The 17,117-nt window shown below is 37.9% G+C and overlaps 2 protein-coding genes across 5 annotated transcripts; one reads left to right on the top strand and one right to left on the bottom strand.

Moving 5' to 3' along the window:
- Positions 1-171: 171 nt before the first annotated feature.
- On the bottom strand, positions 172-3,700 carry LOC143890406 (senescence-specific cysteine protease SAG39-like). Its single transcript, XM_077395065.1, has 3 exons — positions 3,229-3,700; positions 958-1,256; positions 172-700 (listed from the first exon to the last, which is right to left on the bottom strand). The coding sequence occupies exons 1-3, from the start codon at positions 3,668-3,670 to the stop codon at positions 380-382; spliced, it is 1,062 nt and encodes a 353-aa protein (XP_077251180.1). The 5' UTR covers positions 3,671-3,700; the 3' UTR covers positions 172-379.
- A 2,295-nt stretch (positions 3,701-5,995) lies between these two features.
- LOC143890404 (protein FATTY ACID EXPORT 1, chloroplastic-like) lies at positions 5,996-15,347 on the top strand. Of its 4 annotated transcripts, XM_077395062.1 has the most exons (7): positions 5,996-6,295; positions 6,488-6,537; positions 11,314-11,381; positions 12,644-12,811; positions 14,780-14,826; positions 14,915-14,955; positions 15,071-15,347. In XM_077395062.1, the coding sequence occupies exons 1-7, from the start codon at positions 6,173-6,175 to the stop codon at positions 15,153-15,155; spliced, it is 582 nt and encodes a 193-aa protein (XP_077251177.1). In that variant the 5' UTR covers positions 5,996-6,172; the 3' UTR covers positions 15,156-15,347. The 4 variants fall into 4 exon arrangements, with proteins under 4 accessions (XP_077251177.1, XP_077251178.1, XP_077251176.1 ...); XM_077395061.1 differs by lacking the exons at positions 6,488-6,537; positions 11,314-11,381 and adding an exon at positions 10,668-10,908 and having other exon boundaries at positions 6,003-6,295; positions 14,910-14,955; XM_077395060.1 differs by lacking the exons at positions 6,488-6,537; positions 11,314-11,381 and adding an exon at positions 10,668-10,908 and having other exon boundaries at positions 6,006-6,295.
- The last annotated feature ends 1,770 nt before the right edge of the window (positions 15,348-17,117 follow it).

The raw sequence follows: 17,117 nt of genomic DNA, 5'->3' as shown, positions 1-17,117 counted from the left end.
GTAGGAAAACACCTCAAATAGCCAAGATTAGCACAAGATAATCGAGGTGGTGACTATGTTAAGGATGTAGGAAATGAAAAGAAGAGGTTGCTGCTAACCTTGGACCTTTGTTTGTTTTGGATTTTGAGAGTCGATTTTGAGTCCAAAAATGATGAGTCTGATCCACAAGAATTATGAAGCATTTGACTATCCCTCTTGGATAATTTTGTCTTGAAATTATCTTGATTTTGAGTCAAAGTGAACAGAGGATAACAAGTCTATCCAAGGATATATACTCCTAACCCCAGACAGAGCCCCTACTATAGAAAATCATAAACACCCCCTATTATTAGATAAAACCATGCACCCTCGCAATGCACATTGAATCCAAAAGAAACAATCAACGGTGAGACCCCTTGTTCTTGAGAGGATAAGACGCTTGCATTGCGATCCCACAGAGGCCTTGTTTAGAAGAAACATCACGTTTCATCCTTATATAACCCTTCTCTCCCCAATCAGCTCCCCATGAATTCTTCACCAGCCAATACTTATCATTGCCTCCGCCACCGCTGCCATTTCCATAGCCTACCACCGCCACTCCATGATTAAGGTCAGTCCCACAATAGCCATCAAAAATTCCGCCGGAGTAGAATTGGAAAGAATATCCACCCGCATCGATTGCCACCGAAACAGGTTGGTTTGCCACTGCAGCGAGCAGAGCCTGTAAATTCAAGTGATTAGATAATGCTAACTCTAACAGCTTAAGCTTATGGAGTAATTGGTTGTTTCACATGGTGTTTCACATGGGAGAGCGGTCCAAAACTCCTTGATATTAAAAATCCACATGTAATGGCCAATCCAAAATAGTAGCCACATATGCCACGTGTAGGGCAACCCTAAAAAGAGGGGCCACACGTGAGGGGGAGTGTTGTTCAACTGTAACAGCTTAAGCTTTTGGAGTAATTGATCGTTTCACACCTGTTCATTGTTGGGCGGCACGTCCTCGAAGCCTGTGATCGTGGTGGCATGATTTTTCAACTTGGCAGTGTTACAGGGGCCGTCTATTCCTTGGTAAGGGTAGTTTGATTCTGTGGTGAGGCCACCGTTCTTTTTTATGAACTGGAAAGCCAAGTCCATGTAGCCACCATTGCAGCCTTGGTCTTGGCCTTGGACGTCACAGTTCACAAGCTCTTGCTCTGATAGAGACAATAATTTTCCCGTCTTAAGCTTGGTGATGCCCTCCACAGCTGCCACCGCTGAGAAGGCCCAACAAGATCCTGTGTTCAAAGGGAAAACACACTCTTATGGGGCTGTTTGGATGTAGGGAAAATAATTATGGAAAAAACAAGTTGAGGGTCTAGTAGGTTTGCAATTTTCTTACAAAACAATGATATATATATATATATATATATATATATATATATATATATATATATATGAGGAAAGTGTCTCTAGTCTCTCCCCTAGATAAGCTTATCTACTCATCCCTTTAAAAAAACACAGTGGGCCCACGCTGTTTGGATGATCCAAAGCATTCATTTAATAGGTCCTAACATAGATAGGGTGTGCCCAAAAAATCAGCACCAAAGGGTCATCCGAGAACTTTGTTTTGTGGTGCCTTGTGGTACCCAGAATGGACACATATAAATGTCCACGTTTATATGCGTCCATTTTGGACACGGTGTGCCCAACAAAATGAAGTTCTAGGATGACCCTTTGGTGCTGATTTTTTGGGCACACCCTATCTATGTTAGGACCTATCAAATGAATGCTTTGGATCATCCAAACAGCGTGGGCCCACTGTGTTTTTTTAAAGGGAGGAGTAGATAAGCTTATCTAGGGGAGAGACTAGAGACACTTTCCTCTATATATATATATATATATGAGAAAACATTTCCTACACACTTGTGTAGGTAAGTTACCTACACACTAGCTTAAAATACAGTAGGGGCCCACATTGTTTAGGTGATCCAAACCATTCATTTGAATGGTCCTCACATAGATAGGGTGTCCACAAAAAATCAGATCCATAAGATCATCCCAACCATTCAAACTATGGAGGCAAAAAATGGACTAATTTGTGAAGGTTTATACACGTCCATTTTACCTCCACAAATCGTAGGGTTGGGATGATCCTATGGATCTGATTTTTTGTGGACACCCTATCTATGTGAGGACCATTCAAATGAATGGTTTGGATCACCCAAACAATGTGGGCCCCCACTGTATTTTAAGCTAGTGTGTAGGTAACTTACCTACACAAGTGTGTAGGAAATGTTTTCTCTCTCTCTATATATATAATTGTTTGGGTGATCCAAACCATTCATTTGAATGGTCCTCACATAGATAGGGTGTCCACAAAAAATCAGATCCATAGGATCATCCCAACCATTCAAACTATGGAGGCAAAAATGGACTAATTTGTGAAGGTTTATACACGTCCATTTTACCTCCACAAATCGTAGGGTTGGGATGATCCTATGGATCTGATTTTTTGTGGACACCCTATCTCTGTGAGGACCATTCAAATGAGTGGTTTGGATCACCCAAACAATGTGGGCCCCCACTGTAGTTTAAGCTAGTGTGTAGGTAACTTACCTACACAAGTGTGTAGGAAATGTTTTCTCATATATATATATATATATATATATATATATATATATATTTATTTATTTATTTATTTATTTTTTATTTTTTATTTTTTTTTGAAAAGACTTTTTTCATGGAAAATGACTTTGCCAAATGGCGGAGAACTCATTTTCCATGCAAGGGCCATATGGATGCAGGAAATTTTTTTTCCATGGAGTAGTAGGGTGGAAACTTAATAGAAAATTTGATTTTTTTATATTTTATTTTTAATTTTATTTTGGAAAAAAAAAATCCATGAAAAATGAGTTAACCAAACATTGGAAAACTGATGTCCCTTGGAGGATAAAAATCAAAATCAAAAGTTGGAAAGTGAAGTGAAGAAGAATAGATTGTGATTTTATTATAAACATTAATAATGCATGAAACAAAATTTCATAAAAAAGAATTTAGAAATGGAGGGAAAGCCACCGAACGGAGCCTATACAAAAGACATGATGGGTCAACAGCAATGGCCCGAACTTGTGCTAGCCAATCAGATCAATGGACCTGATCACATTTACGTGGTACATATGACCAAGAAGTGGATAGAAGAGATTCCCACATGAAAATTCTAATAAGATGAATATACTTGGATGAAGAAAGAGATTTAGACCTACTTACCACAATTCCCTTGGTCCTTGATCGAAGTGACAGCCCCTTTCTCCCTCCAATCCACGCTAACCGGAAGCTCAGTCGTGTTCTTGTTCTTGTACATGAAGTTACTTCTCCTCTTTGGTTGCTGATGAGGGAGGACGAAACCCAAGTACGTAGCCCTGAACTCCTCGTTGGTCATGTCCGCGAATTGGTTATCGATAAGCTTGTAGGAGGCGTTGATGAAGTTAATGGCGTCAATTAACTCGACATTAGATTGGTAGATTTTGAAGCGCAGTTGCCACTCGTGCCTGTCTGTGTAATTTCGCTTGTATTTCTCCATCCATTGCTCGTACCTATCAATCATGGCTCGGGTGTCGTTCTTCTGGACCTCGCAGACGGCCATATTAATCAGAAATGCACACACAAACACAAGAGCTAAGCACCCATGTCTTGAAATTTTTGTAGCCATGACTAGCTAACTTCTATGTCTGTGAGGATTGGAGTTTTGTGTTATATAGAGAATGGAGAGCTGTGTATGTGAAGATAAGGGAAGGAGTGAGTGAAAGGAGAGTAGGAGAGAATTATCTTCCAAACTGAGTTTGAATAAAAAACACGGTTCTTAAACATGAAGTTTCTGCTTGTAAATCTGTTTATTCTGTTATGGGTAGTGGTCTTTCCTTCCACGTCTATCTCTCTTGCTTTCCTACAAGACATGTTTGGGCTGAGATTATGGCTCACTTGTGTGATCAGATACGTTGATCTCAGTGGCAACCATAGGGCTGGCCAAGATCGGATGATCCTAGGCCTTTAATCTACAGCCCTCGGTTATGATTCCACTGAGAAAGCTAAACGGTTGGTTATTTAGTCCATCTTAAGCATTGGTTGCCTGATAATTATCTACATGATCACAGGTCTTGATCTCTAGCACTTTGCCCTGTATGGCTGTATGCCCTCCTCTTGTGTCGAACCCAAAAATTGCCTCTTACCATTGATAGTAAAAGTGTCTTTCTAATGTAGTAATTCCCTTTGATAATTGAGAATCACTTTTACCATGAATGGTAAAGGCAATTTTTGGGGTCCTTCAGTGGAGCATAGGCAGCATGGATGTGAAATCAAAACCGTTGATCTTGTAGAACATTTTGAGGTGACCAATGGTTTTGATCCTATTTCGAAAGGACATCCTGTAGTATAAAAGACTATAGAAATTAATGGTTTAACTTTCTTCAAAGAACCCTAAATGGGGCTTATAGATTAAAGGTTTATGATCATCGGACAAGGTATTCTCAACCAAGGTTTTAAATTTCGACCGAAATCCGAAATTTCGGAGACCGAAACCGAAATTTGCCGAAATTCCGAAATTCGGAGACAGCATTTGGCTGGACTTATGGTTGTTGTTAAGATCAACTGATCCGATCATGTAAATGAGGCCGGAGTAAGCCAAATAAGTGTCTTTTATATGGACCATAAAAGTGACTTTCTTTTTAACTTTTTTTTAGTTCCATGTTTAAGAGTTAAGATCAATATCTTGAATTGTGAAAAAAGGAGGCCATTCGTGGTGAATCATGGGAACTTTATTAGTGGGGACAAGATAAACCCATCACCCATAATTATCATCCCACAATGGTGAAATATTGGAACAATAGAAAGATTCACAAATAATAAATTTTGGCTACTGATATTGGCACGACTTTTGACTATTTCACTATCTTGTCTTTTATTATTTAAATACCAGGTTATTACAGTTTCCAAAAAGCACGGAGAAGCTAATTAAAAAAAAGAAAAGACAAGCTGAGCTTGTGCAATGATTAAAGACATGGTAGTGCCAATATTAGTAGCCTAAGTTTTTACTTGTTCATTTGTACATAGATGATTCTCATGTTTAGGACCTCCCGCCTCCGTCTGAGGTTTTTCTTTTTTTAAATTTTTTAATTTTTTAATTTTTTTTTCTAATTTTATCAGTTTCTCAAACTTATGGTACTACACAAATAGGGGTGTTCAATGGTATACAAGTATTTCCTTTTCTTGAAAAAGTAAATTATTGGTAAGACTAGGTTTTTTGTTTTCCGTAGTGCAGAAAACCGAGAAATACTTCTCAGTTTGGATCGAACACAATATGAAGCAAAATGTCAGGAAACGATGCAAAGAAACACAAGAAAATATAAGATTTACGTGGTTCGACAGCGTGCTTACGTCCACAGAAGAAGAGTTTTCATTGTTATTATCGTCTTAGGATTAAATTAATCTTTCTTAAGGGTGTAACTGTCATGTTAAACTTATCTTTAATATAAAAGGAGACAACCAGTGAAACAGAAACTCACTGGATTGCAAATTATTCTGTCTATTCAGAAATCTATTTATAAAACACAAAGGAAAACTCTTGCCACGCTTAACCCTAATATGTGGTGCATATATATCGGTACCACTACATCAACAAAATTCTCGAAATACTCTTTTGCGAAAAGCACAAAATTAAATTTTCCTTTTCAAGGCATTAACCTGCACTCCGGTGAGCTTGACTGTGCAGCTCGACTCGCCGTGCATCACGCACATAAGAATCCTGTATAATGCTAGAATACAAGACATCTGCACAACACCTAGAAAAAAAATCTCTAGTGAATGAATTAACCAAACAATAGAAAAATTAGAACCGATACATCCAAACATGCCTTGAAGAGATTCTTGTGTGATCATTCAAAACAGGAAGAGGGGGGTTATTGTGTGCCTAAACTCCCACGTGCTAAAGACAAGAGTGACTACCTATTTCATAAGAAATGACCACAATGCCTGGCCTTATTTTAAAAGTGGATCAAAATACAAGCGCCGGTCAAAGTAAATCCAGCACTTGTGAAAACTGAAAATATCACCTCCCTTTCCTATTATTCGCCCGTAAAACAAACCCCAACCTCCTGCCCAAAAAGGCGCTCTCTCTCGTCGACCTTTTTTCGCTGAAAAAGCTCAGATTTTTGCAGCGATGGAAGCTTCTCTTCAGACTTATCAGCGTCTCCATTGCAAAATTCCTTTCTCTGAAGAAATTTGCTTCAAATCCAAGGCGGTCCTCAGATCTGTTTCTTACGGGAGATTCAAACCTTTACGCGTACTTTCTCCAACTCATTTTCCCTCTATTTCCATTTCCAAATTACACTATGTAGAACCTCTTAGTGCCACCAATCATATAATCTACAAAACCCTAATTCCTTTCGAATGGCTTACCATTTTCTAAACTAGATCTCCGATTATTTGAAAATTGCGTAGGTAGGAAAACGCATTCAATTGTTTTCTTGTGCAGGAAACGTGGAGAACTATGATGTTGATTGAGGCAGATATAAGCCCAAAAGGGTAATCCATCGTATTTATTCATGACCCTTGTGTATTGATGTTGCTGTATTCTTTTACATAGAATTACAATCTGTTTCTATTTTCAAAATTCAAAAACTCCTCTGTAAGAATGTTGGGGAAAGGCTAAGTGGGGACTTTCTCTAAGAATGTTGGGGAGTATATATAGTATAATCCAAGGAATTTAATATGGGGAATGATAAATTCGCCACCTTTATGACTTGTGAAGCTCACAACCCGTAAACTTCTATCCTTTTTTAATGTATTCTAGACCTCTTCCCTCTTTATATTGAAGTTTTCTTTCATATTCTCATTCACTATCCACGTGCTTTCTTCTTCTCATCTTCGTCTTGTTTATCTATTGGCACACACAATTGACCATCTATTGAAGTCCATCCCAGATGACAGTCGGTTCAGCAGGTCTGATATCAACAGCGTAGCCTTGACTGATTACAAATGAAGGCGTCAGGATTATTATGGAATTCAGGCATGAGGGGGTTGATCTCGAAGTTATCTGGGCTGTTTCTGCTCTCATAGAGCTTGAAATTCGTCTTTTTGGTGTATGGTACTCTGTGCTAGATGGATCAATCAACAGCGATTTATTATATCTTATTTAATTCAGAGAGTTATGGGTTTCATTACCGTGATAGGTTACAATGACACGGGTAAGTATGAGGAAGATCTGAGGGTATTAAGAAAATGGTAGGGGGTAATCATATGATTTTGGGTGTAAGGACTGTAGGCCTCTCTATGACCAAGCTGATGTTGGCTAAGCTTCTATAAATGAATCAATGGATTTTGACACCACCCACTGACACCCGAAAATAGAGAAAATAAATTCCACAATTCAGCAGTAGCTGATCAGTGGATAAGAAAATCATGGACTGACTGTTCGACCCTTAAGGCACATACAGCTAGTGAGATGATCAATAGTCAGGATTTAGTCACGACCTTGCATCCATTAGAATGCTAACACTCGTGGAGATGCTGGAATAGACCATAACCCCACAAACATAGCCTCTGCTTTTCTTGTGTCTGCCAGTATCTTATACATATCTACCTGAATACTCCGTTCATTGTTGGTGTCCATATTCGTCGATCATCATATTGCATACTTACATAAGTATAGTTCCAACAAGTCCATCACTCTAGCCACCACATCCACTTCCCAACCCATAAATCCCCTTCTAAAAGATGGTGTCCAAGACACCCCTACATCTTATCGCCTATACTGAGAATCAACCATTTCTTTCCTGTCAGCAGCCAACCTGAACAGTGCTTGAAATGGTGTTTTGCGAGACTTCACTAAAGCAGTTATCCTCCCAAAAATTTACCTTGTTTCTTCTTCCAATCCTGAATAATGTGATAAAAAGTTTCAATATGTTTAGTTTAGGTTAAATACTGGATTTTCTGCCAGTTGTTGTGCTTGATTTGCCATAGTGTTAAGAAAATGGTTGAGATGGGAAGATGTCAACATCACTTGACTTTTTAGCAATGGTAGGGTCCCCTGGGTCCCCTATTCTTCTTATGTATTTAATCAAGAAACTTTTGGTGCTTGATGTAAAGTGTAACCCAAGAACACAAATATCTGCTCATGTACACTGGAAAATGATTACTTGCTTGATGTAAAGTGTAACTGAGGAACACAAACTGAATGGTCTTGAGGCCAAAAATGCTGTGGAGGTACAGTTAACAGGCATAACTGAAGACATAGGGAAGCCCATAATCTGGCCGTTTCTTGTGAAGCATGGAATATGGAGATTTATTCCTCAATACTAGAGTTGAAATCCTATTGACATAAATTGTAAACCCAAGAACACAGATTTGAAATCCTATTGACATAAATTTTAAACCCAAGAAGGCAAGAACACAGAAGGAATGGTCTTGACTCATGAGGGTAAACATTTTGACAAAATTGCTGTATAGGAACTTCAGTTAACAGGCATATCTGAGGACCCAGGGAAACCCATAATCGGTCCGGAATTTTGATTATATGCTTTTTTTAATTAAAAAAAAAAGTGTTACAAAATTTTGGTCTGGAATTTCGAACCAAATTACCAAATTTCGTTGGGGTCCGAAACAGTTACCGAAACCGAAATTTTAAACCATGGTTGAAACGCTGTTGAACGGTTATATTCACTGTTTTGAAAGCTTCTGCCCATATTCGTGATAGCGCCTCCATTTTTTTGAATGGTATAGCACCTCCCTTGAAATCCTCTATCTTCCTTCTACCTTGTCTTGTGGAATAGATTCAAAAGAAATACCTACTCACTCTTTCTCCATTTCCCTCGGCTTGGCCTCTAAGTTTATATCTATTGAACTCGGTGGCTCAAACTCTTTTTTATGGAAGACCGGAAAAGTCAATCTCTTCCCGTCCTTCACAGGAATCTCAATGTCTATATCAGCTGTAACATTATAGTGCCTTGGTGGCTTTTTCCCCCCACTGAGAAAACAATACAATAGGAAAATACAGAAATGGTTAATGACGATCTTTAACACAAGCTACAAGTCAACTATGGCTATTTGGTATCTGAATGGTAATAGTTATCAATTGTATGGGCTTAATGACAGTGACTAGGTTCCATTGCTGACAGAAAATGCACTAATCTGGCTAGGGTATTCAGATGTAGTGTTGTTAGTTGTTACTGATATTGTATTTGGGACTCCTTCTTGGTGTGGGCATTTTCTTATAAGTCCCTATGGGCCCCGATGGTGGATAGAATGGAGGGGATGTTGTCTGGGTGGAATACTTTTTCTTCTTCTTAGCTAATGATGGGGCTGACAGGCACAACTTAGATGAGAGGCAATCTCTGCCCTGTCTGGGTGGAAGAAAATATACTTTTTCTTCTCCTTGGCTAATGATGGGGCTGACAGGCACAGCTTAGATGAGGGGCAATTTCCGCACCTTCCGTAACTTCCGTAACATCTTTGTTTACTCTTTCTCCTTAATAAAATTTTAGTTACCTTTCCAAAAGAAAAAACTTTGGCTGAAGTCATTTGCTGATAGGGTTGGCTGTAAGCTTTGTATTGAAGGCTGTAAGACATGAATTTGAGTTTTGGACCATTAATGGGAGTTGTTAGTTATGTAGCCAAAAACTTTAAATCTCCATATAGCGGTATGGTAAATTGACTAAATGCATGAATTTAAGTTTTGGGTCATTAATGGAAGTTGTTTGTTATGTAGCCGAAAACTTTAATTTTCCTTATAATGGTATGGTAACGTTGATCATGGAGCTGAAGCCTAGGATATCCCATGCCTATAGAGAAGCCAATCAAGCTGTTGACTCCTTGGCAAATTAAGCTTGTAAAAGAAAATGTAATTAAGCATTTAATCAGTGGAAAGATCTTCCTATAAATGCTAGGGGCGCTATTAGATGTGATGCTTTGGGTATTCCAAACATCTGTTGTAAGTAAGTTGTGGTTAGGTGGAATTTCCCCCTCTTGTAATTTTCTTTCATCAATAAAATTCAAGATCGATCCCATGTTCCTAGATAAATTCCGGGGAAAAAAAATTCTATTCTTTTTTATAGGTAAAGAAATGTAGAATCAAATGAAAATATTACAAACTTTTTCAGTCTAAATGTCCTTTCCAGAGTAGTTCTCTATTTTTATTTTTGAAAGGATGGTGCTTTATCCAAACACAAAACGAGGACGAGAACCAGGAACAGAAAAGGAGTGGCAGAAAGAAAGAACAAACAGATATCACAATGGAAAAAAATTTCAAGTGACAAGTGCATTTCTGATAAAAAAAAAAAGAATTATTTCTTTTCCGGCCATTTTATTGCAGGTTTAAGCGTTTGATTCAAAACATTTATAATGCATGCACACAATTATCGTAATTTCACCTTTGTCGGTAGCTTTTATTCCATGTGTAATGTTTTCGTTCTTAAAGTGTGGAACTGTGGATAACCAAGCTAATGCTTATTATCCTTGTTATGAGTAATGACTAGATGGAAAGTTAAAGTTCATATAAAGATTCTACTCTTGAATTCTCTGAATTTGATCTATTTTATTCTTTGAAAAGCAAGAACTCCTTAAAGATGCTTATTACGACAATTCACAAGATTTTTTTCTTGGCGAGATAAAAATTCAATAGTTACACTCACTGGTTATAGGACCTTTTAATTATCCAGTTGTCAGTTGCTATGCGACTTGAAGGAAGCAACATGGAAAATCCAGGTTCAGAGACCAAGACTTCTGTAAGATTTACAGCCGATAAACCAAACCAACATCTAGAAGGGGCAATGAAATCTTATCCATCTGAAGAACAGATTGATGGAAACTTAGGGATGGAGACAACTCTACATACAAATGGTGTCTTCCAACAGAAAAAGTCAGCAAAGATCCATGATTTCTGTTTTGGTATTCCCTTTGGTGAGTATGCACCCATTATTATTGCTGACTTTTCATGACTCAATATTTATTATATGAAAGTGCGAAGGGCTTGGCAAACAGAGCACAACAATCGTCTTTTCAACTTTGTTCAGGTTCATTATCTTTGTGCTTTTACATGGTTTAACAAACATGTTCTTCGTTCCTTTTATGATTTTCATTTATATGATAATAATTTCCTCCTTAGCTTTATAAGTCAACATCGGCATCATCTTCTCTGTACTTTGCATTCTATTTTATCTCTTCTTTCATGATATGTTTGCTGATAAGAAAGGGGAAGTTCACATTTCAGTATTTCACTTGCTTGTTTTTGTATACTTTGAATTTTTCACTAATCCCTTTATCAATTTTTTTTCACTGCCTTATACAACTCCGTTGTCGAACCAGTGAAAAGTTTCTAGATAAAGAGAAGGATGGAAAGATTCCAAAACAAGTGGGTAGCAATATCAGTTTAGGTATGTTTAGGCTCCCTTTTTGCAAATTTGAAGGCCTAGTGGTGGCATGGGCCCTACTAGGCCTAGATTGGGTTCACTTTTTTTTTTTTGGAAGGTAGATTGGGTTCACTTTCTTAGTTGCAAGTTGGAAGAGTTTCACTTTTAGATGTTTGTTTAAGAGTCCTTGTAATAAGATGTCATTTTGCTGTTTTGAGTCTTAGGTCTAATTTCTTTTCCAATTGTCAGAATTATGATATTTTTCTTCTGTTTTATAGTCTAGATTGACTCCCCAAACTCTTAGGCATTATATTTTTTTTTTGGAAAAATGCGTCTTTATTCCCAATTCATAGGAAAGAGCCATGCCAGGGATTCTAGGGATAGGGAAGTCTATATATTTGTAGGCCAGTGCGCAATTGAAGCATGGACTAAAAAAAATATTGAAGTTGTTGCGTTGCTTTCTGGATGTGATTTCCATCTCGTTCGGACGTGGGTGTGATGCTCATGATCTAACCAGTGGTTTGATGCCTCTGGTGCCTTGGGTGTGATGCCTTTGGAGAGTTAGTGGTGTGATGCCCTAACATATTTGGTTCCTGATAAGTTTTCAATTTTCATCCTCTACATTCCTTTGCTTCTCTGCACTGTGATCATCTTCTCTGCCTTTTCGTTGTTAATTCGTGCAAACAGTCTTAATCATGCAATCCTAGCAGTTAATCCAACAGCTAACACGTATCTGGGAATCGGGCCAATCCAACGCTCAGATTGTGTTCAGTGTTCAATTTTTCGTATCTGAATTTAGTCCAACTGCAGACTTTCTTATTCCCAAATCTGAGTTCGCTTGATCAGATCGATTCCAAAGTTATCCTAAAACCTATCAAATCTTCGAAATGATCCAACAATCGGATTCCCATTTGATCCTTTGGGCAAGTTCTTAAATTTAGGTAATTTTTCAGATCCGAGAATTATTTATTCCTATTGTCACCCCGATTGGTCCTACCTAGTTTGTGTTACACACCCTTGTTAGTCATCCTTCCTATAGAATGTCGTACATCTGTAACTCTCACTAGCAACTGACCTTTGATCGAATTCCGCATTATCATAGTTTAATTCTCAGTTCCATCTCTAGATATTTCTCTTCAGTAATCGAATTTTTTTTTTCTTTATGAGCAGTTAGTCAAATTCTAAACTCAATGATTTATTCCATTCAAAAAAAAGAAGTCTATGATTTATCAGATGAGACAACATCTGTCTCAGTTCCTATGTAATTGGATTTTATCTTGCCACAGGTGGGATTGTTTTAAGTGGTGGGCTTATTGGATTTCTTTTTTCAAGAAATCCTGCAACCTTAATCACTGGTGTGCTTTTTGGAGGTGCTTTGCTGTCCTTGAGCATCTATAGCTTGAAAGTTTGGAGGCAAGGGAGATCCAACTTCCCATTCATCTTTGGGCAAGCAGGTATCTGCAAGTTTTCTTTTGGGCATTATTCATCTTCTTTCATTAAGACTGTGCGGTATTTGTGGTATGGAATTTTCAGGATATTAAGACAGATTGCCATACTTTTTTTATACAGAAAAAGTTCAAAAAATCTCCTATTAAAAACCAGCAAGAAGATAAACTAGAACCGTTCCTATCATTGCTTCTACTATGTGCTGGATAGTAGAGAACTGCAATACTTCGAGTGCTATAAATGTATCTACATAAATGAATTCAAAGTTACTTCAAACTCCTGGTACTGTTCTTGTAATGGCTAATTCGAACTCCTGATACTGTTCTTATAATGTCCTAGGAAGATGAGTTGTCATCTTGGTGGGTATATGATACCCATGTACGGATACGGACAAGGACACGGGAATGGAGAATCTAATTGGCATTTTCTAAATTTTAGGACATGGATGCGAATAGGGGTGCCTCATGCCATGAGATTAGCCATGAGATTAGACACGGGATGTATAAGTAAAATATCATGAAACTTAACTACATTAGCTTAGAAAATGGGACTAATAGTAAATTTCAAATAGCTTATGTAAGATACGCATGGTCAACATTATAATTGAGTAATTGAGGGTGACTCGGCGAACGTTTTAGCTTGGGCCACTAACAAAGCAGCTGGGCCATGGCATCTATCGGATATCATTGAAGAAATTAGAGATCTTGTTAAGAGGGTTTTGCCTTCATTTCAGCATAGACGGCAATCAGCTAATCAAGAAACGGACAAGCTGGCCAAAGAAGGTGTGGACTTAGAGGACGTTCTAGTACGTTGGTCCGTCGTGGTGGAGGTTACAAGTTCAGTCGCAGGAAGCTAATTACCCCAGGTGTTGTTGCAGAAACACCTATTTCTGCTGTGCATTGGGTTGCAGGCTTTAGGGGAAACCCCGGGGCTCAAGGATTAGCACTTTGTCCCTTTGGGTAATGGTTTGTATTTGTAATTGTTACAGTCTCTAACAATTCCATTCTGTAATCAAACAGGGAACTGCTGTAGCAGGCCTGATGGTGGGACATCTCATCCCCCATTATTGTATTGGGGTTCACACCTTTAATAAAATCATATCGTTACCTTTCAAACCAACTCTACTCAACTAAGCCTTTGTCCCAAACTAGTTGGGGTCAGCTAATGAAATCTTTAGAAAATTTACATGAAGAAGGTGAAAGGATCTACCAGGCTCAAATTGACTAAGTCTAATCCTGACACTAGTTGGGTTCGTCTTCATGGATCGTTTTCTTCCATTCTCTCCTATCCAAGGTCATGTTCTCTGTTATGTTCCTAGCCATCAAGTCTTTCCTCACTGTTTCTACCCAAGTTATTTTCGGTCTGCCCTTGGCTCTTTTTACTCCATCAACTTGGCACGAGTCATTTCTTCTCACTAGAGCATCCAAAGGCCTACGTTGGATATCGTTACCTTTCAAAAAAAAATATATAATTGAGTATCCAAGTACGAGTATTGGTATCTTATCACCTACCCAAGTATCCGAGTATCATTGGTCCTCATTCCTGCCAAAATCAACAAAGGCTGAAAGTCAATTCAAAGTTAGAGAATATAGAAAACAGTGAAGAGACCAAAATCAAGAGCATTCATCCCTGCCAAAATCAATACAGGATGAAAGTCAATTCAAATCTAGAGAATATAGAAAACAGTAGAGCAAAAAATCAATAGCATTCATAGTTTTTACAAGCACTTGTGGTGAGTTGGACAATACAACTGACAGAATTAACTGAAGTCATGCTGGCACCCACTCTTAGTTCATTGAATTTCATAAATAATCATAACCTCACAGTTTTTTTTTTTTTTTTTTACATTCGTAAATAATTATCTACCTTAATCATCAGATCTTTTACTATCATGAAGGTTACTACGATATTCATTCTTGTAGAATCTCCTCTTTGGTACAATTATATAACTCCACTATGCTTTCTTGACATTCCAGCGCTTGCTGCTGCACTTCTTGGGAAGCATTTTCAGACATACTCCTTGGTAGGGCCTACTGTACCCATTGTTTTCTTTTACCCCTACCTTAAACTGATTTTCGTACTTTAACCATTGATGCTTTTTGGTAGTGCAGACGAAGAAACACTTTCCTACTGGGTTCTATGTTGTCCTGAGGTACTGTGGGAAATGTGTTTTGATATTATCGTTTAATGAGATTATTATCGTTTAATGAGATTGTATGTTCGGAGTATAACCATTTCTGTGATCTTCTCTTTTTTCTCATTGGCAGTGGCGCAATGCTGTGTTTCTATACATATGTGCTGGTTTCCGGAGGAAACCCACCCCCTAAGAAGTTAAAATTGGCAGCAAGTTAACCATCATAAGGTTAGAATCATTTTATCGTTCTGAGGTCAAAGATCCAGTTGGGTATGTTCAGGTACGCCTTAACCATAGGTAGCCATGAAAAAAATATATATTTATAAAATGCAGTTGTGACTTTCCAATATATAAAGGTGATGCAGATGAATTTTCATGTAATGGCATGGCTAAACATGATTCTTTAGTTTCCTCCTTTGCACTTAAACATTTTGCTTGGATCCTTACAAAAATAAACTGCAAGGCATGAGTACATGACCATAGGCTTTTCAGTAAGTAGATGAAAATAGCATGCAACCATGGGTGATCTGTCCATAAAATCGGCTGTATTGGGGCTATGCTCCACCGGCATAGAAATTCTTGGATAAGCTGTTCTGGGGATTGGATACCTTGCTTGGATAAGTTTATCTTGAATAAAAGCCCTGGGATAGGCTACTCTACTTGTATATCCATTGGGGCCGTTCCTGACATGAATGATGGATAGCAAGCCTATACAGGGATAAAATAAAACTCGGCTTTCTATCCCCGCGGAGAACAGCCCCATTGGGATATGTAATAAGCAACTTGGGCCTTCAGAAACTTCTATTCCAGGACATGTTAATCTGTTGTTGTTGCTAACATTGTTACAAGAAATCTATCCAGAAGTTTGTTAACTTCCCTAGATATTTGAAAAACTCTTGGATGATCTCTTTGACGTTGAGTGTGCTAAACAAGTTCAGGCATTGTCGGGTTCTTTTCCCAAGTTTGCTAAAGGTTGAAGATCCTTCATATGCTCAATTTCAATAAATCACTGAACTTCGGTGATTAATCTTTGCTCATTAATGAAAGCGACAGGATTATTTGCCAAGCCCTTCCTTTCTTCTCCTTACAAGTAAATTTACAATCTGATAGTATAGATGTTGCATGTGTATGAAATTCGGTCCGTTCATCTTCAGGACCCCACGGCATGCAAACCCAATGGCAGATCCTAGCGATCTGTCTGTATAAGGATTTGATCTGTAAGTATTGTTTCAATGAAAAGCAATCACATCATAATTTACAATATGATGAGATATGCTTGTTACGTATTGTTCAAAGGGGTAATCCCTCATTACGACACGATGGTTGGGCAAGTTAATGCTAATAATGACCTCGAACACCCATTGTAAATTGAGAGAAATTTTGCCTGGATGGCTTGCCCACATGCATGATTCAACGTGCATAAATGCTATCAAAAGCAAATAGAGGGAAAGAGGTAAGAACCTGGTGCATATCATATTAGTGGTTAGAAGTATTCAATGATAATACAGGATCTCATCAGATGACCTTGGGCTTTAGCCTTGTTATAGATATATTCTATCAAAGAGAGACTAGAAATGAGATTCCTAATCCCGGAGTAGATATAAGTCGACCGTGTTGAAGTATATAGATGATTATATTAACACCAACTCTTAGAGCTTAAGCTTTTGGAGTAATTGGTTGTTTCACATGGTATATCAGAGCAATTGCCTCATGGCCAACCCAAAAAGAGGCCCCACATGTGAGGGGGAGTGTTGCAGTGTAAATGATTAAATAAGACTAACTCTGAGAGTATAAGCTTTTGGAGTAACTGGCTGTTTACAATCAAATCATCCATTTGTATTTTGCATCCCTTTATGTTAATCTATAAAAGAACAATATTCTTTTTAAAGAAAGAGTATTCAATCAAGAGGGAAGATCGTCCTCTTGATCCACTTCAAGGGAAGGATCGGTCCTCCTTTGTGCAAAAAGAGACAATTTCTAAGATTGTTTCTTCATTCCACTTCCATTAACCGTGACATGTGCTTATATAAAGCAATGATAAACATAAAAAGTGATGGAGATAAACATCGAAATAATAAATCATAAACTAAATTAGTATCTTAACATATCCTAACTACTAAATATAACAAATCTGGTAAGATTGATGTTATTCTCTAAAATAGCATATTAATTTATTCCAC

Source organism: Tasmannia lanceolata, unplaced genomic scaffold (genome assembly GCF_043159265.1).
Source record: "Tasmannia lanceolata isolate RefF3 unplaced genomic scaffold, GAP_Taslan_0.1 ptg000013l, whole genome shotgun sequence".
NCBI lineage: Eukaryota > Viridiplantae > Streptophyta > Magnoliopsida > Canellales > Winteraceae > Tasmannia > Tasmannia lanceolata.
Note: the sequence above shows the minus strand (reverse complement) of the source record. Positions and strands in the feature narration are given on the sequence as shown.